At 40.8% G+C, this 25,121-nt stretch overlaps 1 protein-coding gene and 1 pseudogene across 5 annotated transcripts; one reads left to right on the forward strand and one right to left on the reverse strand.

Annotated features, from left to right (window-relative positions):
* Positions 1-857: 857 nt before the first annotated feature.
* tcerg1b (transcription elongation regulator 1b (CA150)) lies at positions 858-13,396 on the reverse strand. Of its 5 annotated transcripts, none has more exons than XM_030154489.1 (21): positions 13,350-13,396; positions 11,846-12,071; positions 11,014-11,166; positions 10,403-10,694; positions 10,070-10,312; positions 8,238-8,297; positions 6,954-7,154; positions 6,490-6,596; positions 6,162-6,250; positions 5,895-6,055; positions 5,526-5,607; positions 5,284-5,419; positions 5,051-5,140; positions 4,799-4,917; positions 4,510-4,660; positions 4,237-4,401; positions 3,761-3,943; positions 3,330-3,509; positions 3,087-3,170; positions 2,299-2,399; positions 858-1,669 (listed from the first exon to the last, which is right to left on the reverse strand). In XM_030154489.1, exons 1-21 carry the CDS (start codon positions 13,394-13,396, stop codon positions 1,468-1,470), a joined length of 3,072 nt encoding a protein of 1,023 aa, XP_030010349.1. In that variant the 3' UTR covers positions 858-1,467. The 5 variants fall into 5 exon arrangements, with proteins under 5 accessions (XP_030010349.1, XP_030010348.1, XP_030010351.1 ...); XM_030154488.1 differs by having other exon boundaries at positions 5,874-6,055; XM_030154492.1 differs by lacking the exon at positions 858-1,669 and adding an exon at positions 2,833-2,918 and having other exon boundaries at positions 5,874-6,055.
* A 2,873-nt stretch (positions 13,397-16,269) lies between these two features.
* LOC115432956 (myosin-6 pseudogene) lies at positions 16,270-22,071 on the forward strand (annotated as a pseudogene).
* Positions 22,072-25,121: the final 3,050 nt, after the last annotated feature.

Consider the following 25,121-nt stretch of genomic DNA (forward strand, 5'->3'; position numbering starts at 1 on the left):
TTAAAGGAGCCATTTATTATATATTGAGGATTGTTGCAGTTTAGATTTTTTTTTTATGCACAGTATTTTAATTGAAATCATGTTTTTTTACCGAAGAAGATTAGAGCCACTGGAAAAAAATAAAACGAAAACAAGGTCCAGTACATATATATTTATTATTGTTCTGAGAAAAAATGTCAGAATTCTGAGAAAAGTCAGAATTTTGACTATTTTCCCAGATGAGCAAAGGGTGAGTGAATATTATGTTTTGAAAGTTGTTTATGTAAATTTCAAGAAAAAGCCACTGATATGTTTCTCTTCCTTTTGCTCATCTAATAGTTAAATGGCTTCCTCCTGAACCCCTTGGATGCATAGTCACCTAAATCCATCATATCAGCCTGCTGTACTCCTGGCACCTGCATGCCATAAAGCAAAGGAGATACTCTCCTTGAATGTCAGGAAAAAGTCAGAATTCTGACTTTTTCTCTGATTTTTTTTTCTTCAGAATAATAAAAAATACACTGGACCTTAATTTTTTCCCCCAGTGGCCCTATTCCTCTTCTGTATGTTTAATAACTTGAATAAAAAGTCATATTCACTCATAAAAAAAATAAATTTCATTTGAAAGATCCACTCCAGTCAAGTTAAAGGCTACATGAAGGAAAATACAAGATGTCTGTACATGTACAGAAAACAATTGCTCAATGCAAATCCTGCATTCTCAAATTTTACATGAACATTGAATCCTGGTAGCATCACACTCTGCACTCGTAACAATTAAAAGTGGATTTTTAAGGCACTGATTTGCTAAATTTTTTAAATGTGTGAATGTGCGCCCTCGGAATGAAAAATAATGAAAAAAAACATGCGAGACAACATTTTGAAAAACAGTGGAAGTTGCCTTTATTTTATTCAACAGAGAAACTGCTGCGACATTGGAGTAAACCACTGAGCAGAAACTAACATTCACACTGAGCCGCTGAAACGATAACTGGCACAGTGGAGCAGTAAGGCTTAAAGACGCCTCAGACACATGCATACACATTCACTCATGTACGCAGCACACACGGACACACACAGTCAGTCACACACAAACACATTCATCCTCATGTACATCATCTATCTTACATTTCTGCGGCTGCTCAGGCTGCAGCCTTATCACTATCCCTCTCCCTCTAATATGGTCAGTTAGAGGTGAGGGGTCATGGTCACCTTGACATCAGGTAACCTCTGTTCCCTGCTGAAGCCTTAATGCAGGGCTATTTCAGGGCTAGAGGCGACATAACACAGAGACCTTAACCGTTCATCTCTATGATATATGTCTAAGCAACACAACCCCCCAGCGGTAACACTGCAAGGCCAGCCATGGGAGTGGAGGGCGAGGTCGGGGGGTTTGTTGGGGAGGTCATGCTCTGGCCGAAAAAAAAAAAGGGGGGGGGGGGGGGCTGGGAAGAATAGGGCACCAGCTGTGAAGGTGGTGTCACTTGGTCACTTTGTGGACCGCCGGGTGGGCTCAGACGCAGTTGGCGGAGGCGGTGGGCCGCGGCGGTCAAGGTCTTCAATGTAGAACATGATGAGCTTCCTGCGCTCCTCGGGGACACACTCCAGAACGAGGTAACGCTTATCATTCTGAAGGATCTTCTCCACATCTTTCAGGTGCTGCTCTGACTCTTGGATCAGCTTTCTCGACCTGTGATGGGGGATAAGTCAGGCAGGCAAAACACAGTGAGCAATAGTTTGGTCATTTTACTATTTAAGGACAAAGGCGGCTTCTGCAGGTTTCAACATGAAGTTTTTAAGCACATTATGAATATAATTTTAGGGCAACGTGAGGTCCAACCTTCACAGGTCACCAGTTCAGTGCAGGGCTGACATAGACAACCAACCATTCACTCTCAAATTTACTGGCAATTTATAATGACCAGTTAACAAATTAAGATGCATGTCTTTGCACTGCAGGAAGACACATTCCCGCAGAGGGAACTTGCATGACCTACACAATATTTTCCCTAAAAAGAGATTTAGAGCTGAGACTGAAGTAAATGAAACTATAAAAGCAATGCTTCCTTCTTAATCAAGTTAATCTTTTAAGACTGGTCAAAATTGTATTTAAGCTATTCTAAGGCCTAAAATCTAGATAATTGCATTCTAGTGTTTCCAATAAACTGCAGAAACCCTGTTTGTATAAGGAGAGACACTCCAGTTTTCCAAGGCTACAGCTCTGTCCAAATGTGTTGAATATGTGGCAAAACAAGCAACTCAGAATTTTATCACCAGACAAGTGATACCGATTTAGTTTGTATGTTTGGATATACAGACCTGTATGTGATGAACTTTGTCTCCTTTAAAAGGGTTCTGAAGTCAGCTTTGGCCGTGATGTACTTATCTTTGATGTAGTCTTCAAATTCCCGCTGTCTCTTCTGCAAAGACAGATAAACAGCTCAGGCTCTAAAACTGACAACAGTGCATCTGCTATAAACTAACAAACCATGTGTAATTGGATACACTGAAGAAAAGCTTAGAGAATTAAAAAAAAACAATCACCTTTTGGTTTGAGTCAACTCAATTTTGACAGACGTCCTTAACATTAACTACTAGACGAGTGAAGTTCTCTTTGGCCTGAATTTGACACAAATTCTAAATACTGATCTGTTTTGCTATGTGTAAATGACTTTTAACTACTTTTTAAAAATATCTATGAAGTTGGTGTAGAAAAATTTATAGCTGTTTAAGATGTTTAGGATTACCCATGCTAAAAGTAGACTCAGAAGGCTGAAACAGTGAAAATACCGAGCTGGAAAAAAAAAAAAGAAAATCAACAAGGAAAGATTGAGGACCGTCATTCTGACTAACCTGGCTCAGGTCACAGAGAACAAACAGACTTGTAGTCACGAGTTGCTAGGTTTGGTCTTTATAGATTTCTGTGTTGGTATGCCAACCTAACAGAGGAAGAGTGCCTTCATTTTTCTTTTGTCATCATTTTACCGTAGGTGCTCATATTGTAACTACAGAAGACTGAAACACTGAAACCCCGCACAGAGGTCACAAACCCCTTTTATGTATATACTGGAACGAAACTGATTATACAGACAAAATCATAGTCTTACTCTGTCACTTGAAGAGAACTTTATACAGCGAGGGTCCTCCTTGATGACCTTCTTGACTTCTTTCCATGTAGTTGTCAGAGTGATCTATAAGACAAACGATTTAATTCAAAGCAGTGAACAGGATTTTCTTTCTCAGATCCATGTTTAGCACTCCTTCTTAGGTCTGGGTGTGTATTTCCTAGCTAAATTTTTTCATTTAATTCCATATGTCTCATGTTTTTGACATGTGCTTGTAGTTCTCACCATGCTGGTCTCATCCAATAGTTGTCTGAAATGTTCTTTTTTCTTCTTGGCCAGTGCTTCTACATGCTCATTAAACAGCTTCTCCTTCTCCTCTCTTTCCAGCAGTGAAGCTGACTCCCAGCGGTGGTCCTTCCGGAGGTTACGGCGTGTATCTGACCATGTTGCATCTGAAGAACGTACCTGAGAAAATAAATAACACTATAAATAAAGAGGAAATGGCAATATGCTGTGTCACTAAATCAGAGTATGTGAGATGATAATTAGTCACACGTCAAGCTATGAAATTACACTCAGATTTCAGGATGCAGGCACAACTTCTCCTTTCCAAATTACCTATAATCAGAGGCTTTAGATTTTTTTCATCTTCGTGTTGGTCATAAATACGCAATTTAAATGCTCTTCAGTGGGAAATAAGCCGCCGACTCTCTCACCATATCAGACATGAGAGCTTTGAAATGCTGGATGGCCTCCTCCCTCTTGTGTTGCTCCCGTTCTCTGTCAATCTCTTTGGTCTGTTCTGATCGGGCTTTTTGCACCTCCCGCTCCCTCTCTCTGAGACTGGCCTCAATACGAGCCTGCCGTTCCAACTCACGCTCCTTCTCAATGTCCACACTCTGGGAAAGACATGGCATAGTGGTTAGTGAAATGTCTTCCCAGATCATTAAAAAAGCTATTAATGAGCTGATATGATGGTCATCTCAAAGCCACAAGTGCAAAAAATGAAAATAGTTAATGCAGTTTGAGGTTTTTCCAGAGCATGTACAGGATTGCATGCATTCTCAATGTACAGTCAGACAACAAAATATTTGAATCACACCTCATTCCACACACACAATAATGCTGATCATCGCCTTAAGCATGTTGACTTCTCATAATTTACATGTGCCAAACACAAAGAGGCTCCAACCTTTGCCTGTTTTTCCATGTATTGTTTAAAAAGTTCTTCTCTCAGCGCAGAACTCTCCACAGCTTTATATCGAGGGTCGGTCTCCAGTCTCTCCTTCACTTTGCTCCATCGCTGGTTTCCCTCTATGTGCTGGTCACTCAGGAGATCAAAGAAGTCTTGCTTCACCTGGAAATTCAAACATTGATCAAAATGAATCAAAAATCTGACAGCAATACACAAAATGCCCGACAGTAGAGAGATGCTGAACATTCATATTGATTTTGATAGTGATACCTTTTCTCCTCTGGACTTCGAGTCCTCTTTCTCCCTCTTCCTCATCGCAGTAATGAATTCAACAAAGATGGCCTCCCTGTCCTTCATCTTCTCAATGGTCTTAAATCGGGGGTCTCGCCCATGTTTCACTGCAAATTCACTAAATGTTGTCCTGTGAAGAATGTAAAATGTATAGTTTCAGTGTAGTCTAGTCTACAAACACAAGGAAAAAAATAGTTTCCACAAGGACAAAGTTATTTCAACATTTCAAAAATGAACCAAATGAAGTTTTAGAAAAATGTCCTTTTACCTGGGTGTGATCTTTGCCTCTTCCATCATCCTCCTGAACTCATCTTTGGCCTGCATCAGTTTGTTCTTCTTCTCCTTTCTCTCCTCCTCTGCTCGTGTTTTTACATACTGGTCAAAAACCTGCAGCAGATACAAACACAAAACTAGAATTTAACTGTTTAAATAAAATGTTAACAACATGATAGGACACTGAGCTACAGCGAGAACATGAAGTGGTGAGGAAAAAGAAAGGGGAAATGAAAAGAAACTGTACCTGTTTCCTCTCTTTAGGGTTAAGCAGAAGGTAACGAGGGTCAAATACAATCTTATGAAGCTCTTTGTCCCAAGTTGAAAATGCAGACACCTGTAAGTAAGACAGACAGCAAATGCATCAGACAGACAGCAAACGCATCAATTCACAGCTTCAAGACATAGAAAAAGTCTCATGTCGACTATGTAAACATAATTAAATACAGACATCAACACTTTTGAAATTAAAAAAATTACCCCTCTCTCCAGCAACATTTCCTTGAACTGGGTCATCCGAGCCTCTAGAGGCACTATAGCCCTTTCTCTGGCAGCTCTGAGCTCTGCCTCCATAGCTGCTTCCTTTTCTGAGTCTGCCTCCTTTGCATCCTCCCTCCTGTGAGGGTGAAACCACAAAGATGAGTCAGACACATTATTTATGAGTGGGTAAACTAAGGAATGGAAATCATGGAAGTGGTACTGATGGCTGACATTTGACTTACTTCCGTTTTTTGGCTTTGGTCGGCTCTTCATCCAGATTCTCTTCAGTAGTAATGGCTAATTCTGGCTCCTCTTTGTTCATAACTTTGTAAAAACAGGCACAAATTCAGTACTACAGACACAGGAGTATACAACTTTTGTTAAAGACTGTAAGCAGATATTGCTTGCTTTGATTTCATTTAGACTGTGCCACTGGCAACATAACTTATTCACTATTTAACACAGAAATATGTAAAAATAACTAATTAATAGTATTTCTCTGGTGCACGATTTAGTGATACTTTAGAGCTGCATATGCTCTGAATGACGACAGTGACACTTTTCACTTTCTACGGTCTATGTGTACCTACTGTTCATGTAATTATCTGTACCTGTCTTCTTGCCATCCTCCAAGCCTCTCTTGTGTGGGGGCTCCTGGATGTGCTTGTCGACATCAGCCCGACCAACCAGTTCCTCAGGCCGGTCCCACATGGACAGCCGTGTTGTGGGGTTATAAAAGAACACGCGGTCGTCACCTGTCCACACCACACACCTGATAATATACAAATAACCATTAGTAAACGGGCAGAGGATGTAGAAAAACCCCCCACAATGAATCTGATTCTTTGCAATCAAACAGTAAGTAAACTACTGCATACCATGGTGTGCCAGGGATGGGGTTCGTGGCTACAGGCCGGGCTTTCTGTGCTGCTTTTTCCTCCTCAGTCATCTCCTCCTCTTTAGTCTCCTGAACACAATAACAAGAGCAGACAGACTTAGTATCAATCTGAGAGGAAGATTCAGAGATATTTATAACCTCAGTGCAAATTTGAGGATATACAAATAAACATAGACACAAGATGCAGAAGATATACAAGCCCACAAACATAAGATTTTTTTTTCTTCATAGAAATAGAGATTAAGCTGTAACTAAAGAGCTAAAAAGAATCTTGGTGATTAAATCTGCCAGTTCTGTTCTATGCATACCTCCTTCTCATTATTAGTGTTCTCAATTTTATTTTCCTCATCTTCCATTTCCATTGCCTCAGCTTCCTCCTGGGCCAGACGCTCTTTGGCCTTTTCTGTTTCTTTTTCTGGAAAATAGATAAAAGAAATGCAGACATACATTATGGGGGAACTATATGTAATGCACTGTAGCTCAAATTAAACAGTTTTACAGATTACAGTTCACAAAAATTCAGAGGACAGTGTGCAAATGGTGGTAACATTGTTCAGAATTGTGGAGAAGATATGACTTAAAATAATCAAATTAATTTTGTACTGGGCAAAATGACAAGCATTGACCTGGAAATACCTGACAACTAGCTTGAGTTTCATATGTTTGGCAAAATTGTGTGAATGCAAGGCTTCAGCATTAAATAATGTACACGCTGAGTGTTAATGTGGCACATGTAAATAAAATAAACTAAACAATATGACTGTCTGTCTACCTTTCTCCAGCAGGGCCTGTGGCTTCTCCCAGGTGGACTCCAGTGTTCTGTTGTTGTAATAGTATGTCTTCCCATCAGCTGTTTTGTACTCCGACCACTCAGGGAGCTGCAGTGATCCGGCCATGGACGCAGGCGCTGCTGACAGAGCCAGCTGTGGATGCATCATGGAGACTAATGGTGGGGCCATACCAGGAAGCATTCCTGTCAATAATCAGAGGAAACAGACCTGTGATTAGCGTAGTCTCTTTCCTTTAAAAGCTGTGATGGTGCAGTGGATTACACTCTTAAAGTGGTATGGTGAGTCTATTATTTGTGAGGTGATATTTTCCACATTACTACCTTGCGATCAAAGTGATTCTCAGCAGCTAAGACTACGATGCTAAATGGGGAATTTGTCCAGTCATAATCAGTAAATAGAAAAGAGAGTCTGTGGGGATATGATGGTTTTGCTGTAGAAACTGCTCACGTTCACATGTGCTAGATGTGCTTAGGAAAACAAAACTGATTGACAACTGACACAAGTCAAACACACAAACAAAGAGGTGACCACACACAACCATGCCACGAAATTAGACGACCACATGACCACAACATGTAGCTTTGACTGAACTTATAGTAGGGACTAATCAACCGCAGCCAGCCTTTCTGTGGTGTCAGGACTTTTCTAATAAAAACTACCCATTTCGCACCAACCACACCTCAAAATTCCACATCAGGTCTACCTATTAATGGGATACATTTCAGCTGGCAATTTTCAAGTGCTTGCTCATTTACCTTAAAGTTACAGTATCATATACAAAACCCATTATTTTTTACTCTTTAACAACAAGTGCCTGGAAACAAATCACTCTAAGAAAGTGTTTTCATCATCTAATGACAATTTTGTTTTGACAGGAACAAAGAAACCACATTTTGGCAACTAACAGGAAAAATGTAACTGATTCACATGTCTTCCATTGAATATATAATAAACAAAAACATCGTACATGTGTTTGTGTAAGTTTATGTGCAGTGTGATCCTGTCAGCTGCGTCTTCATCCCGAGTAAATGCAGTAAACCAAACATGTGAAAGGTCTAAGTTTATAAAACATGAGTATGTAACAAAAACTAGGTTTAGTATTGTTGAAATGGAAGAGTTTGACCACTGTACACTGGATGGATCATGTTCACAGCATTCACCACCATGCCACTTCTTAAGGAAACTTAAAGATACCATATGACTCATGTGGACACCATTCACTACCATGCCATCTAGAACTGAGAGGCGAGCGGCTGGGTGTTTACCGTTGGCGCCGGGGCCTGCCTTTACACAGGGCGCACCTACTATCTGCATCATTGCTACACCTGCAAGAACAACGGACAAGCAAGCATCTGGTTGAACACAGCAGGACACTAGGCATCAGCTACCATGGTGTGTATCAGTATGTGTGTGGTCCCACTCAGACGCACATGCATTCAGATTTGTGTCAATACAGCACTGTTATTTAACATGTTACTACTGTATCTGCAATCATTAGTCTGAGTTATGTATTTAATAATGTTAAAACCTAGCCAAGTGAATTTAGACTCAAGCTACTCTAAAATATGATTTGACAGATGGACATTGGAACTGTAAATATACACACCAGTGTGATTAAGTCCATCTTAAAACCTCACTATCTGTCAGCAGAATAACAAGTGAGCCAGTGAGCCTTCTTGCCTGATCTTGACCTTGCCAACTGCTTTTTTGTGCTAAGCATCATTCACAAAAACTACTCACATGACAATTTTTGATCAATTATCACTAGAATAAAGAAAAGAAAGAAGAAACAAAACAGCACAGTAACAGAGTACAGTAGAGGAGAAGAGAAAGGCAACAAAGAAGACCTTTCCAGAAAACAGGAATAACACAGAAAGCAAGACAAAAGAACAAAATCTGTACATATTGGATTATGTACTGAACAGTATTTGGTGGCAAACTTTAAAATGTTGTCTTGGCACAATGAAACTAAACACATAAAAGTCTTTTATAGTGATCCTTGTGAGCATTACATAAACAGTTCAACTAGTGAGAACTTTAAGGGTAAGACAGTAAATGTGCCTTTCCTACACTGTGAATGCCTTTTATTATTGGCTTGAACAAACCAGCCAATTCAATATTCCTATAAAATCTATCAAAATGTATACATAATGCTGACATTCAGCAACGGAAGAGTGAAAACTAATTGCCTATAGATACTGTACTGTTTAGACTCAAGACAAGCCACAAAGGAATCAAGTGATTTCTTTTTTTTTGTACACAGTATTTCTTCTCCTGTGTATCCGTAAAGGTGAATGCATTTACTGTCAAGTGTAACTCCACTGCTTTGAATGAGCAACACCTCACAACATGTACACGCATTAGAGTTAGCCAATAAAACATTATTACAGGGTTATAAAAGAATTTATGCTGATAATAATAAGCTTAGGACATTTTCATACAATATGGAGTGATCTAAGTTGGAGTGACTGAGTTTGACAAACTCAGACAGGATTCATGGCACATTCAGGGCCCCATGCAATTCTGAGCTCTTCATCATTTTGAATGGCCTACCATGTGGGAGCTGGCAAACAAAATGTCACACATATTGCAAACTCATAAACCTATGTTCAAAGGGCCACAAACTATCCAAAACAGGTAAGTTTACCTATTTTTTTTTTTATTTTTATTTTACTGTGCTTAAATAATGACTAGAACATCTGTCATTACACTGAGAGATTAAAGATGTTAATATTTTGCAGGTATTTACAGCATTCTCTTCAAAATTATTGATATTGATCAATAAGAAAAAAATATTGATATCATATTGTTTCCATATTGCCCAGACTTAATTTTCAATTTTCCAAACACAAAAAGGCATACATATATGGAAAAGAGCTTAGAAACAGTGGCATTAAGGCAAGCCTGTTTGTTTGCATTAAAGTGTGCTGTACGGCTGTTTCTATCACTACGTCAACATTAATGTTCTAAACAATACAATGTTTCTATCATTTCCAGGCCCTTGGATTTCACCAAACATGTAGCACAGTGGCACAGTGACAGCACCTGGTGAGACCGTGACCCATCAGTTATTTGCTTTAGGTTTTGTGGTTCTTACCTGGCAGAGGGATGTGCATGCCTGGTAAGGGCACTCTGAAAGGTGGCACCATGACGGGGGGGAAGGCAGGTATGGCTGCGGTGGGCTGGGCCACACTGTGAGGCAGGGCTGCAGGCAGCAAGGGCACGGTTTGCACTGCTGTTACAGGTGATGGCACCGTGGAAACAGTCACCACAGTGACTGGAGATACAGCAACAGTTGAAGTAACCGTGGCAACAGGGGGTAGGTCTGCTACAACAGTGGCTATAGAGACATATGAAAAACAGAGGGTATTTAGTTTAGGTTTAATGCTTAGGAATGTGTGCTATGTGGATCAAATGAACAAATATTGACCTGTGATTGTCACTGATGGGGAGGCAGTGGTGGTGGAGTCTGGGCTGGAGGTGAGGGTGCGGGAAGGGGTTGTGGATGGGGCTTGAGTTGGGGTTGGGGTTGTTGCTGCTGCTGCTGTGCTGGCTGTCGTGTTCACACTACTTGAGCTAGCATTCGTCCCTGTGCTTGATCCAGCCCCCGCAGCCTGAGCTCCAGCAACAAGAAGAGGGTTGAGTTCAGACTGCTGGATGATCTTCACACCATCTGGTTTGCTCCATGATGACTCTCTGGTTCTGGCATTATAGTAATATGTCTATGGAAGAGATGACAGATGAAGACATGTTTAAAGCAGTGACAATAAAGGTTTGAAACTTAATGATAAATAACAAACTTCTACATATGAAGACCACTGCATTTATAGATATACGTTAGGGTAAGGGTTATGTTATCTTATACCTATGGTTATCTGACAAAGAATTAAAAAGGTGAGGTTCACTTTCTAATAAAAAAAACAGAGATATGATTAATATTGTTTAGGAAATATTTAGAACTTTGTTTTATAGAACTTAAACCTTGTAGTGAATACACTGCCTACCCACATATATTATGTTTACATGTGTCCTCAATCTTACCTTTGCTTCTGGTGTTTTGTTTTCTACCCAGATCTCCTCTGCAGGGTTCAGTGCAGGACTTCCTGATGCAGGAACAGGGGGCATCCCAGGAGGAAAAAGCATCCCTGGTGGAGGTGGCAGGTTCCCAATGGGGGGCGGAAGGAAGGGGGGTCTCTATATTTTACAAAAAGAGGCCTGCATTTAATTTTCTGACCACAGGGAACCAGTCTTAGAATATTGATAAGTTCTCAAAAAATTAAGCTACTCAATCACAGAAAAGTGGATGGCCAGAATTATATTTATGCAAGCTATCAGAGTTCATAAAGGTTTGTATATCAGTACTACATCATACAATCTCATCTTTAATTTCCTTGGGGGGGGGGGGGGGGGGGGGGAATAAAGAGTCTGTTTATCCACTCCAACTGTATTCCTCATTCATTGTATCAAAGTCATTATGTAACAGTGTTTGTTAGATCCTGTTTCTCTTAAAGAAGCAAAAACTGCTGCTATCCACTCCCAACTAGAAACATGTCCTGAGGTCACAGACTCATACTGCCAGATGTGTATGTCAGTATTAATTAAAAAGCACACAGTCAGGATCATATCTATACTGCTGATGAGACTGCACTTATTCAGACACATTCAGAACTGAGAGGGACTGAAAGCAGATGAACTTAAAAGCACAAAGCAGAATAAAAATAGACTTTAATATATAACATCACCACATTAGAAGCTATGAGTCATCTTGAATGCAGCTACACCTTATCACAGCACTAAAAGGAACCATGAACAACTGCTTCAATTCATCGATTAGTAGGACCTTTTCTTTGATAAATATGAAGCTATTAATCACCTGTAGGTGTGGAGGCCCAATGGGTGGTGGCATGCCTCCCGGAGGTGGGATGGGTGGCATGTTTGGATCAAAGGGTGGCCGTGCAAAAGGAGGTCGTGGAGGAGGTCCTCTCATCATCCCAAAAGGAGGTGGGGGTGGCCTAAGGAGTGGTGGTGGGCCACGTAACACTGGTGTCTGGGCAGGGGCAGGTGCAGGGCCGCGGAACCGCACCGCCTGCTGCGCCATTCTAGCAGATCAACAAAAATCGCAATCAGCATGGAAGTACAGCCATGGTAAAGTAAATGTGTAACATTTGCTAACCCTTATATGCTGAAAATGCATGACAGTACTATTAACAAAGCAATATGTATGTGCAAAACGCAACACAAAAGTGTGTATGAGTTGCAATATTTTGTAATGTACATATGCCATAGTTTCACACTCATGCAAATGCCGTTCATTCACACCATTTGCTCAGTTAGATGAAGTTATACATAGCCATCAGCTATCTTCACATAACTGGTGTCAATGTGATGTTTATTTATGCAAGGCATATACTCATCACAGTTCTGCATTAATATTAAATGTTATTGCTCCAATATGCAATAATCCTCTTATGATGCAGGCCTGTTCCTCTCATCCTGACATTACCAGGTTGTCAAACACTAACATATTAAAATTGGATTAGGATTTATAGATAGAAATAACAAATAATAATTTAGATAGTATTTGCTCTGTAGGTGATGTAGTAGTTTATGGATTCTAAAAGTTATATTAAGCAGGTTGAAGAATCACATGTAACAGTAAACACACCGTTTCCGGTACTGTTATAAATCATAGTGTGTCTGCTATCTACCTTAATTCACTAAGGGCTGCCAGGATTCAATACATTAAAATGAATGCCATTCAAATTATCATCTGGATATGAGCCACCCATGACGTATGGGTGTTTTTAACGTATGGTGATAGTGAGTCAAGCTCTAAGTGCTGTTAGGTGGCTAGCTTATTCCGTGTAAAGGCACATTTTGTAGTCCAAAACTAAATAAGCACAATCATTCACCTCATATTTTTGGACGAGCATTTATTTTCAGCCCATTGAAAACAGTGAATGAACGGAGTTTTGCGCCTTTGATTACTAATGAATTTAGCATAGCTAAGCTAACTGGCTATTGTGAACATGATTGTGTGTGCATCGGAGACACTTGTAAGACGGTAGGTGCATCACAGCACTGGGCATGTCCCGGTAGTTCAGTAAAATAAAGCTGAGTGTCCAAGTTTGATGCGTCTGTCTGTGTTTACCGCGTGCCATGAGCAGACAGTACAGGCAAGCCGCTTGGCAACACGGACTAATGCTAGTTAGCGACTAGCTAGCTAGCTAACGTGGCTACATTCACAATTCATGCCGCTGTTTATTTCTGCGGAGCTAAAAAAAGAGACCTGGTGTGGTATGTAAAAGACAGAGTCATGCACTTAATATCGCATTGTGTTCGACGCCCATTTAACACTTTATTCGTTCAATTCTGACCTGTTGTCGTTGAACCCGATAGTCTCGCTTTCTGCCTGGTCCGCCATTACAGGAAAATGTAGCGTCTTTCTTCCTGGAAACGCCCCCAAGTGATTTTTACTTTTCCCATTCGCTGATAGGTGTTGTCAATTACAGGCTATTCTAAGTGCCCCTACATTTGATTGGACGTTTACAGTCGTCACGGGGGTTTGGCCTAACGTCTCCTGCGTCCCGTTTACCATGATGCCTTTGTTCAGCCCATGTCTCTGCCAGTGTGCAGGGTGTTGATCACAGGGACAACTTTGATCACTCCAACTTCTTGAACACTCCATTAGCTGATATTTGCTTTCTTAGTTGTGGTACTGAATTTTATGTAAGCTGGTCATATTTTGTGTCCTCAACGATCAAGTTAGCTGATTAAAAGTAGTACCAACCAAAGTGGAAAAATATTTCAGACATCTACAGCTTGTGAAACTTAATTAAGAAAAGACAGTCACTGCACTGCACTTCTGCTTTTTCCACTCCATGACTATTGTGTTTTTCCCCTGTATATTTTAATTTGTAAAATACATTTTTCGTACAATATGCTCTTTCAGTGTCACTTTCATGGGCACTGCTATAGAACTAAAACAAGATGAGAAAATACTGAGAAAACTAACCTTTTTTTTTTAGTAAACACAAAACAAAGCATGCTCATATTTTGGTGTCTTTTTTATTTTGAAACTTAAAACAAGCTGACATGTTTAAAATTGCTAACTTTTTGTATGTATTCACCATCCACTATAACTATTCAAGTGTGGTAAATTTTCTTTCTTTCTTTCTTTCTTTCTTTCTTTCTTTCTTTCTTTCTTTCTTTCTTTCTTTCTTTCTTTCTTTCTTTCTTTTTCTTTTTCTTTTTTTTTTTTTTTTTACACATTTTCTTTTCTTTTCAGCATTTCTACTCAAACTGAAAAAATTAAATGGAATGGAAACACACTACATGCTCTGCACAGAGGGATAGTGATCTTGAACATGTTCGATATGTTTCCTCATGTTTATCCCCCCCCCCACCCACATTATACATATGTGTATTTGCAGAAACTTAAAGTGGTGGTATATTGTCCAAGAGATTTGTCTGGTCTAAAGGTTAGTCTGCCTTTATTGCATCAGTGTTTCTACTGTGGCTCAGACTCTGATAACATGAAGATAAACACCTGCTATTTCAGAGTCTGTCAGTGTGTGAACAGACACTGACCAGCAGCAAACACTCAGCTCCTCATCATCTTCATCATGTTTAACATCTTCAGTCTCGTGTATCTGGACCTTACTCTGAAACCATAAAAAGTCACAAAAGATTTAGTGTTAACACATTCAACAAGAAAATACATGTTCAAATCCAGCCTGAGTGATTTAATATAAAGTCAGACCACACCATTTTTATTTTAGTTACTTGGTCATTCAGTTAAACACTAATATTAATTTAAGTAGTTTATACAATACATCTAAATGTGTTTCCAGTTTGACAGACCTCATAAAAGATGTATGCTTCCTAAAAGACAATTAGAGTACATTTGCGTATTCACTCAAGCACTGATTTAACTGATAAATCTACAAAGAAGACAATTTCAATAGTTTAACTAATGTTTTACTCTATTTTGTAAAAATAAACAAATTAATCTTTGATTTCTGCAACACAGTCCAATAAAGTTGTGACATATTTTGAAAATAACTGTTAACATTGAAATAAAAAAAATCCACATTGAAAGGTCTTTTTTTCTTTTACATGAGTTAAAAACTCACAAAAAATAAAATAGAAAGGATCAAACAGCAAATGAAAACAAATCAAATAATTTAACATGACATTTAGCCGTAAGATCCACTTTTCCCTTTGTTTCAAGGATTTTCTTCCTCGGTGGGTTTGTTTCATTTTAATTTGTTTTTGTTTAGGCTTAACAAAACAACAATTTAAGATGATCATTCTTACAATGCAGCTGACAAGAGAAAGCACAGGAATAGACAAAGGCTGTACATAACTCATTCAAAACCTGTAGTTTGATACAGAGGGGTTTTTTTATATTAAAAGTTATCCACAGGCTTAGCTTTACTCTGAAAAAACATAAAAAGAAACACTGTTCAAACTAAAGACGTATGTCCCTTATGGTTCTGAATTGCACTAAACATTTTTAAATCTTAAGTATTGTATCAAGACTTGTTGTTTAAATTCATTCTTCATTCTTAAAGAAATACACAATACTAATACACAATACAATTAATACATTGAGTATTTATTTTCTCTTTTAGGAAACATGTTTCAAATATTAATAATCCCTTATGCACTCTTATACATTATTTGCCCAATTCTGTGCTAAACTTTATCATACAGCTTTGATAAATCTTGTAAAAGTCAATTTTTCAATCAAGTAAGGGCAAGTGATGTTGGGATATATCTATAACGAGAAAGTAAAAGATTGACATTGAAGGGACTTAAAATTATTCACAAAGCTGGAAATGCCTGTTGTTATATAAAGGAGGCTACACTTAGTTCTTTATAGTTTGAGTTAGTGATAATTCTTTTGTCACTTTTTGTGATATGAAAACATGGATATGTTTAGGGTTGTTGATACATTTCCACAGGTTTCTGAGCAGCAGGTGAAGATGCTCCAGAGGGAACAGTCAAAGCTGATAAGATTCTGAGTCTAAAAGCAGAGGCGTCAGGAGGCTGTATAAGGACACAGATAAGGAGAGAATCTTCTCTCCCTAAAAAGGACTCTAACAGCCAAAGGTCCTGAATCTGCCCTAGTGTCCCTCCTGTGAGCAACAGAATTAGCCTGGACTTTTTTTCCGAGTTATTATCTCCTAATTTGGCAGACAGTGAGCCTTTAAAAGTTCAGTCCTGCTGAGACGATTCTGCAGTTTTGCTTCACAGTCACAGTAGACGGTTCAGTTCTAACCACCCTCCGACATGGGTGACGCTCTGATGGCCGAGTTTGGGAAGGCAGCTCCCTACCTGAGGAAGTCGGACAAGGAGCGTCTGGAGGCACAGACCCGCTCATTTGACATCAAGACAGAATGCTTTGTTGTTGACGATAAGGTAGAGTATGTGAAGGGAGCAATCCAAAGCAAAGATGGAGGAACGGTGACTGTGAAGAAAGAAGATGGAACAACAGTGACTGTGAAGGAGTCTGATGTCCACCCACAAAACCCGCCTAAATTTGATAAAATCGAAGACATGGCAATGTTCACATTCCTTCATGAGCCAGCTGTGCTATTTAACCTCAAAGAGCGTTATGCTGCCTGGATGATCTACACCTATTCTGGGCTTTTCTGTGTCACTGTCAACCCCTATAAGTGGCTTCCTGTGTACGATGCTGAGGTGGTGGCAGCCTACAGGGGGAAGAAGAGGACCGAGGCACCCCCACACATCTTCTCTATCTCTGATAATGCTTACCAGTACATGCTGACTGATAGGGAGAACCAGTCTGTCCTCATCACCGGAGAATCTGGTGCAGGGAAAACAGTCAACACTAAGAGAGTCATCCAGTACTTTGCAAGCATTGCTGCTGTTGGTGGTGGAGGCAAAAAAGACACGAGTAAGGGAACACTGGAGGATCAAATCATCCAGGCAAACCCTGCGTTGGAGGCATTTGGCAATGCCAAAACAGTAAGAAATGACAACTCATCTCGTTTTGGAAAATTCATCCGCATTCATTTTGGAACAAGCGGCAAGTTGTCATCAGCTGACATTGAGACTTACTTGCTGGAGAAGTCACGTGTCACCTTTCAGCTAAAGTCCGAGAGGAATTATCATATCTTCTTCCAGATCCTGTCCAATCAGAAGCCAGAACTGTTGGACATGTTGCTGATCACCAACAACCCATACGACTACTCCTACATCTCTCAAGGAGAGGTGACAGTCGCTTCCATCAATGACTCAGAGGAGCTAATGGCCACTGACAGTGCCTTTGATGTGCTTGGCTTCACATCAGAGGAGAAGATGGGTGTGTACAAACTGACAGGTGCCATCATGCACTATGGAAACATGAAGTTCAAACAGAAGCAGCGTGAAGAGCAGGCCGAGCCTGACGGGACAGAGGCGGCTGATAAATCAGCTTACCTAATGGGGCTGAACTCTGCTGACCTCATTAAAGGGCTGTGCCACCCCAGGGTCAAAGTAGGAAATGAATATGTCACCAAAGGTCAGAGTGTGGACCAGGTCTACTACTCCATTGGTGCTCTGGCTAAATCAGTGTATGAAAAGATGTTCAACTGGATGGTAGTGAGAATCAACCAGTCTCTCGACACAAAGCAGCACCGTCAGTACTTCATTGGGGTCCTGGACATTGCTGGCTTTGAGATATTTGATTTTAACACCTTTGAGCAGCTGTGTATCAACTTTACCAATGAGAAACTACAACAGTTTTTCAATCATCACATGTTTGTTCTTGAGCAGGAAGAATACAAAAAAGAGGGCATTGACTGGGAATTCATCGACTTTGGGATGGACCTTCAGGCTTGCATTGACCTCATTGAGAAGCCTCTGGGAATCATGTCAATTCTAGAGGAAGAGTGCATGTTTCCAAAGGCCAGTGACCAGACCTTTAAATCCAAGCTCTATGATAATCATTTGGGCAAGAACAAAATGTTTGAGAAGCCAAGAGCTGCAAAGGGGAAGGCAGAGGCTCATTTTGCCCTGGTTCACTATGCAGGCACAGTAGACTACAACATCACTGGCTGGCTGGTCAAGAACAAAGATCCTTTGAATGAAACTGTAGTTGGTCTTTACCAGAAATCTTCTCTGAAGCTTCTAAGTCTGCTGTTTTCACAGTACTCAGGAGCTGATGGTGGTGACAAGGGGGGCAAAGGAGCAAAGAAGAAAGGCTCCTCATTTCAGACAGTTTCTGCTCTTCACAGGGAAAACCTGAACAAGCTGATGACCAACCTCAAAACCACACATCCACACTTTGTCCGGTGCCTCATTCCCAATGAGAAAAAAACTCCAGGGGTCATGGACAACTGCCTGGTGATGCACCAGTTGCGGTGTAATGGTGTCCTGGAGGGTATCAGGATCTGCAGGAAGGGTTTCCCAAACAGGGTTCTCTATGGCGACTTCAAACAACGCTACAGGATTCTGAATGCCTCTGCCATCCCAGAGGGACAGTTTATTGACTGTAAGAAAAGTGCTGAGAAGTTACTGGGATCACTGGACATTGACCACACTCAGTACAAGTTTGGCCACACCAAAGTCTTCTTTAAAGCAGGACTACTGGGAACACTGGAGGAGATGCGAGATGAGCAACTGTCTCGAATCATTACAAGGATCCAGGCAAATGCTCGAGCCCTCCTCATGAGGGAACAGTTTGCTAAGCTGGTGGAACGTAGGGATGCGCTAATGGTCATTCAGTGGAACCTGCGCTCCTTCCTGGGTGTAAAAAATTGGCCCTGGATGAAGCTCTTCTTCAAGATAAAACCACTGCTGAAAAGTGCTGAGTCTGAGAAAGAGATGGCCAACATGAAGGATGAGTTCAACAAGCTGAAGGAGGCTCTGGAAAAATCTGAAGCTAGAAGAAAAGAACTGGAAGAAAAAATAGTGACTCTTCTCCAAGAGAAGAATGACTTGACCCTGCAGATCCAGTCTGAACAGGACACATTAACTGATGCAGAAGAGCGATGTGAACAACTGATAAAGAGCAAAATTCAACTCGAGGCCAAGCTCAAAGAGATGACTGAAAGACTGGAAGATGAAGAGGAGTTGAATGCAGACCTCACTGCAAAGAAACGGAAACTTGAAGATGAATGTTCAGAGTTAAAGAAAGATATAGATGACCTTGAGCTGACTTTGGCCAAGGTGGAGAAAGAAAAACATGCCACAGAGAATAAAGTCAAAAACTTGACAGAGGAGATGGCTTCTCAGGATGAAAACATCATGAAGCTAACCAAAGAGAAGAAGGCACTACAGGAGGCACACCAGCAGACACTAGATGACCTGCAGAGTGAAGAAGATAAAGCCAACAGTCTGAATAAAGCAAAAGCAAAGCTGGAACAGCAAGTGGACGATTTGGAGGGTTCACTGGAGCAAGAGAAGAAAGTCAGGATGGACCTGGAGCGATCAAAGAGGAAACTTGAGGGAGATGTGAAACTGACCCAGGAGAGCTTAATGGACCTAGAGAATGACAAGCAGCAGCTGGAGGAAAAACTCAAGAAAAAAGACTTTGAGATCACTCAGATTAATTCAAGACTTGAAGACGAGCAGGTAGCTTCAGTCCAACTCCAAAAGAAGCTGAAAGAAAACCAGGCAAGAATTGAGGAGCTGGAGGAGGAGCTGGATGCTGAACGTGCTGCCCGGGCCAAAGTTGAGAAGCAGCGATCTGATCTGTCCCGTGAGCTGGAGGACATCAGTGAGCGGTTGGAAGAGGCAGGTGGAGCCACGTCAGCCCAGGTGGAGCTGAATAAGAAAAGAGATGCTGAGTTTCAGAAGCTGCGCAGGGAGCTGGAGGAGTCCACTCTCCACCATGAGTCCACTGCTGCTACCCTGCGGAAGAAACATGCCGATAGTGTAGCTGAACTCGGTGAACAGATTGATAATCTACAGCGTGTGAAGCAGAAACTGGAGAAGGAAAAGAGCGAGCTGAAGCTGGAGCTGGACGATTTGTCCTCTAACATGGAGAGTGTGGTGAAGGCCAAGTCAAACATTGAGAAAATGTGCCGAACAATGGAAGACAACATGAATGAGTACAAGAGTAAACATGAAGAGGCTCAGCGTACCATCAATGACTTGACTACCCAGAGAGCGAAACTGCTCACAGAGAATGGAGAGTTTGGACGTCAGCTGGAGGAGAAAGAGTGTCTGATCTCACAGCTGACCAGAGGGAAGAACTCATACAATCAACAGGTGGAAGACTTGCGCAGGCAACTGGAAGAGGAGGTGAAGGCAAAGAATGCTCTGGCTCATGCTGTACAGTCTGCTCGCCATGACTGTGATCTACTCAGAGAACAGTTTGAAGAAGAGCAGGAGGCCAAGGCAGAGCTGCAGAGAGCCCTGTCTAAATCCAACACAGAGGTATCTGCATGGAGAACAAAGTATGAAACTGACGGGATTCAAAGAACAGAAGAGCTGGAGGAAGCGAAGAAGAAGCTTGTTCAGAGGCTGCAGGAGGCTGAAGAGGCCATTGAGGCAGTGAATGCTAAATGTTCTTCTCTTGAAAAAACCAAACATCGGCTCCAAAATGAAATTGAAGACCTAATGTTGGACCTTGAGAGGTCAAATGCAGCATCTGCAGCACTGGACAAAAAGCAAAGAAGCTTTGACAAAGTGTTGGCAGAGTGGAAGCAAAAGTTTGAAGAGTCACAGTGTGAACTGGAGGGATCTCAGAAGGAGGCTCGGTCTCTGAGCACCGAACTCTTCAAACTGAGAAATGCCTATGAGGAGTCTCTGGATCAACTTGAGACAATGAAAAGAGAAAACAAAAACCTGCAGGAGGAGATCTCTGATCTGACCGACCAGCTGGGGGAGGGTGGCAGGAGTGCTCATGAACTGGAGAAGATCAGGAAACAACTGGAACAAGAGAAGGCTGAACTACAGTCAGCCCTGGAGGAGGCAGAGGGTTCCCTGGAACATGAGGAGAGCAAGATCCTCAGGGCTCAGCTGGAGTTCAACCAGGTGAAGGCTGATATGGAACGTAAACTGACTGAGAAAGATGAAGAAATGGATCAGGCCAAGAGAAACTACCAACGGATGCTTGAGTCACTTCAGTCCTCTCTGGAATCTGAGACCAGGAGCCGCAATGAAGCACTGAGAGTCAAGAAGAAGATGGAGGGTGACCTCAATGAGATGGAGATTCAGCTTAGCCAAGCCAACAGGCAGGCAGCTGATGCTCAGAAACAGCTGAAGAGCCTCCAAGCATTCCTGAAGGACAATCAGTTGCAGCTGGATGACAGTCTTCATGCCAATGATGACCTGAGAGAAAACATTGGTCTGCTGGAGCGCAGAAATAACCTGATCCAAGCTGAGCTAGAGGAACTGAGGTCTGCACTTGAACAGACAGAGAGAAGTCGAAAGTTGGCTGAACAGGAACTGACAGATGCCACAGAGCGCATGCAGCTCCTGCACTCCCAGAACACCAGCCTGATCAACCAAAAGAAGAAGCATGAAGCGGACCTCCTCCACCTGCAAACCGAAATGGAGGAAGCTATTCAAGAGAACAGAAATGCTGAGGAGAAGGCAAAGAAGGCCATCACAGATGCAGCCATGATGGCAGAGGAGCTGAAGAAGGAGCAGGACACCAGTGCCCATCTGGAGCGCATGAAGAAGAACATGGAACAGACCATCAAAGATCTGCAGCACCGTCTGGATGAGGCAGAGCAGATTGCCATGAAGGGTGGCAAGAAGCAACTCCAGAAACTAGAGGGCCGAATCAAGGAGCTGGAAAATGAGCTGGAGGCAGAACAGAAGAGGGGGACAGAGTCCATTAAAGGAGTCCGCAAGTATGAGCGCCGCATCAAAGAGCTCACCTACCAAACCGAGGAAGACCGCAAGAACATGTCTCGACTGCAGGACCTGGTGGACAAACTGCAGCTGAAGGTCAAGTCCTACAAACATGCAGCTGAGGAGGCAGAGGAGGCAGCAAACACCAACATTGCCAAACTGCGGAAGCTGCAACATGAGCTGGAAGAGGCGGAGGAGAGGGCAGACATTGCTGAGTCACAGGTGAACAAACTCAGAGCAAAAACCAGGGATGGATCAGCAAAGAAAGGTCTGGATGAGTGAGGACAGAGTCAACAACATAGGTGAGACCACACACAAATGTTGAGTCAAGTTTTCACATAAGCTTCACATAAGAGTTTTCAACATCTTTAATCAGGGTCCAAGTACTGATATAAAGGCTATGCAGAAACTGGAAGGAACACTATCATTTGTTGGAAAACAAATCCATTTTTTCCCTGACATATTAAGCTTAGGTTGAGTTTTGAGGTTAGTTTTTGTATATTTTGTGTATTTTGTCTTCCAGCTCTTTCACTTTTTGTTGAATTTCAGTTGTCAAGTTTAGGTCGACGCTAATAGTTAGAATATTCATCTTTCTGCTTGTGATTTAACCCTTTAAATCTTTTTGTTGACAGGAGATCCTGTTCCTGGAACCAGAAAACCAAGGGCATCATGATGTCATCACATTAGTATTCACATTACTGTAGTTAAAGCTATTATTTATGAGTTATTATGAGGCTTCTAACAGAACTTGAAGCCTTACTTCTACTTAGTCTGTACTGGAAACCTGATTTGTTTAACATGTGAAAAAAAAAAGTTTCTTTCTGTTTTTTTTTTCCTTTGTGAAAAGCATCTTATGGTACTAATGTGACTGAAGATTGCATAGCAACATTATATCTTATATTTAATCTATTCATAAACTGAGGCATCAGGAACAAATCTCCATCATTTTTAAAAAAACAAAACAAAACAAAAAACCCCAACCTTTTTGTAATTCAGTCTGAATGAATTGTGAACCTGTGCTTATCTCTTTCACTCATGTTAGCTTCCATTTGCTAATGGTATACTTCTGGCCACCAACTAAGTACAGACCTAGTTAACTCCCTAGCAAACGTTAGGCTGACTAAAGGCGATACTAATCAATGCATCTTAATTCAGTGTTGGTGTTATTTGTTCGATAGCTAACTTCAGCCACTGTTTGGTCGCTAGTTAACATTAATGTTAGCTGCTGTTAGAGCTGACTCAAACTTAATATATTTGATAAACCTCTAATTTTACATCAAACCAAAGATATAACATAACTTATATTCATTGTCTTTAAATCCCAGAATCTGCTGTAAATTACTTTTAAATACTGGTGACAGGAAGTCAAATTTTTACACATGTGATAACTCATCTGGTTTTTGGTATGGTCAACTAGAGACAAACCTCACCCTGTTGTCATTGTTGATGGTTAAACACCTGTTAAGTAGCCAACCAAATGTGTGTTTCATCATGTTGAGCTTATTTGAATGGTGGTGAGGTAAAGCACTTGTGTGAGATATTTCTAATACATGATCAACATACTTGTATCATCATCACTAGTAATACATAAAGGATTAAAGTCACAGCTGAGCACCAACTACGACTATTTGTTTTTCATTTTCTTCATTTATTCTGATCTGATCAGTGAATCTAAAGTTTCAACAAGTTTCAGACTTCTTAACAATTAATGAAAAGACTTCAGATTGCAGCTAATTGATCTTACTGTCTGTCATGGGTTTGTTTCATTGTAATTAAAGCAAGGCCCAATACCATGTGAATGTTTGTACCAATTTGAAGATGTGCTGTCCAGTTACTCATGAGATATAACTGTAATGAGGACAGACTTACTGTCCTTCTACTGATGAAATATCTCAAACATATGTTGAATCAGTAGAACACCTAATATACAATATGTTACATTATGCTATGATATGTTGTCCTATGTTACAGTACAGTACATTATACTGTGTTATATTACAATATGATACATAATAACCACTGACTTTCTCTGTAATAAACCAAAGCTCTTTTTACTTCAATTCTTTTCTTTTTCCAGCAATTATTAATATAAGGATAAATTTTGAACATTTTAAAAGTGAAATATGTAGAAGTGCCTCCTGCCATTCTCATACTTACCTACAAAATAAATTAGGTAGCTGTCCTCATTGTGTCCCCTACTGGTAGCACAAAATACATAACATTGCTAAGATTTGTGATTTCATTTTCTCAATTAAAATAGATGAAAAGAGATAGTATTTTGTGTATATGTTCATGTGTTTATTCCTACATATTATAATTTAAACTGTTTATGTTGTAAGTTTGTTGGTGACTAGTGCTGTGCTAGTTAGAGTTGGGGGCCATGTCTGATATTCTGAACAAAGGGTATTCATAAATCAGTGTCTTAATGGTCAGGTCAGTAACAGCATCACGATACATGAGGCAGTTTTATATGTTTGAGTCCCAAGGAGGCACCACATTTGTCATCTGGGTCTTAAACTGACAAGTGTGGGAACTACAACTCTAGAGCACTCTGAAAACATCCAGGTCATCTTCATCATCATTGTCTCCTTTAAGGTAGGAAAAAAAAAAATCCTGTTAAGTGGTGATACATGGGAAAACGTTGCAGTTTCTATGATATGGTGACAACTTCATGTCTGATATGAATAAGTGCTGCTAGAAGTCGCCTCTTAGACCTCCTGGTATTTGACCAGTAGAAAACCCTGTTTTCCCACACAACAGTAGAAAAGGCTACACAGAATGTGTCACATTAAGTTGTCACTGTACTGTGCCAGATTGTCCCACATCTATTTTCTTGAAATATTTCTAGCTTTTTTTTTGCTGAAAAAACAATAGACATAAACAGTCATGTGCAACTGCTTTTGTTTGCAGGAGAGGCTCATAATGTCATTTTGAAAAAAGAAAAAAGTTTTAGATATTGTTTATCAGTGGTAAGAGTCTATTTACTAAATGGGCTGAAGAGCATGACAAAAGTAAGGTAGATCTTCCATATTAATCAGATGCAATAACTTTCTGGCCAACCCCAAGTACATCTGAACAGCAGAGAGGAAACTCATTGAGTAATGTGGGCAGAGACTGGTAGGGATTGCAGCCCACTGTTCACAGCCTCACAGCAGGACATGCAGAAGCCTTCGAAAATGAACTGTGTCAGACTCCAAAACCGGCACCATGGTCCTGCCCAGCTACCTGCTCAGGTCATTGGCTATTCTCCTACACAGCCCTCTGTCCATTCCCTGGTGGCTGAATCAGACCTTGGTCTTCAGATTGACAGTCTCACAGAGCCTTTGACTAGG

The sequence above is a fragment of the Sphaeramia orbicularis genome, chromosome 14, assembly GCF_902148855.1.
Source record: "Sphaeramia orbicularis chromosome 14, fSphaOr1.1, whole genome shotgun sequence".
Classification (NCBI taxonomy): domain Eukaryota; kingdom Metazoa; phylum Chordata; class Actinopteri; order Kurtiformes; family Apogonidae; genus Sphaeramia; species Sphaeramia orbicularis.

What these genes read in the sequence shown, in the direction of transcription:
- tcerg1b (XM_030154488.1), bottom strand. Translation starts at nt 13,396, where the DNA reads ATGGCGGACCAGGCAGAAAGCGAGACTATCGGGTTCAACGACAACAG. An exon ending in ACAAAACACCAGAAGCAAAG is followed by an intron (nt 10,695 to 11,013) that starts GTAAGATTGAGG and finishes TCTCTTCCATAG; the next exon opens with ACATATTACTATAATGCCAG. An exon ending in GGCAGGCCCCGGCGCCAACG is followed by an intron (nt 7,155 to 8,237) that starts GTAAACACCCAG and finishes GATTATTGACAG; the next exon opens with GAATGCTTCCTGGTATGGCC.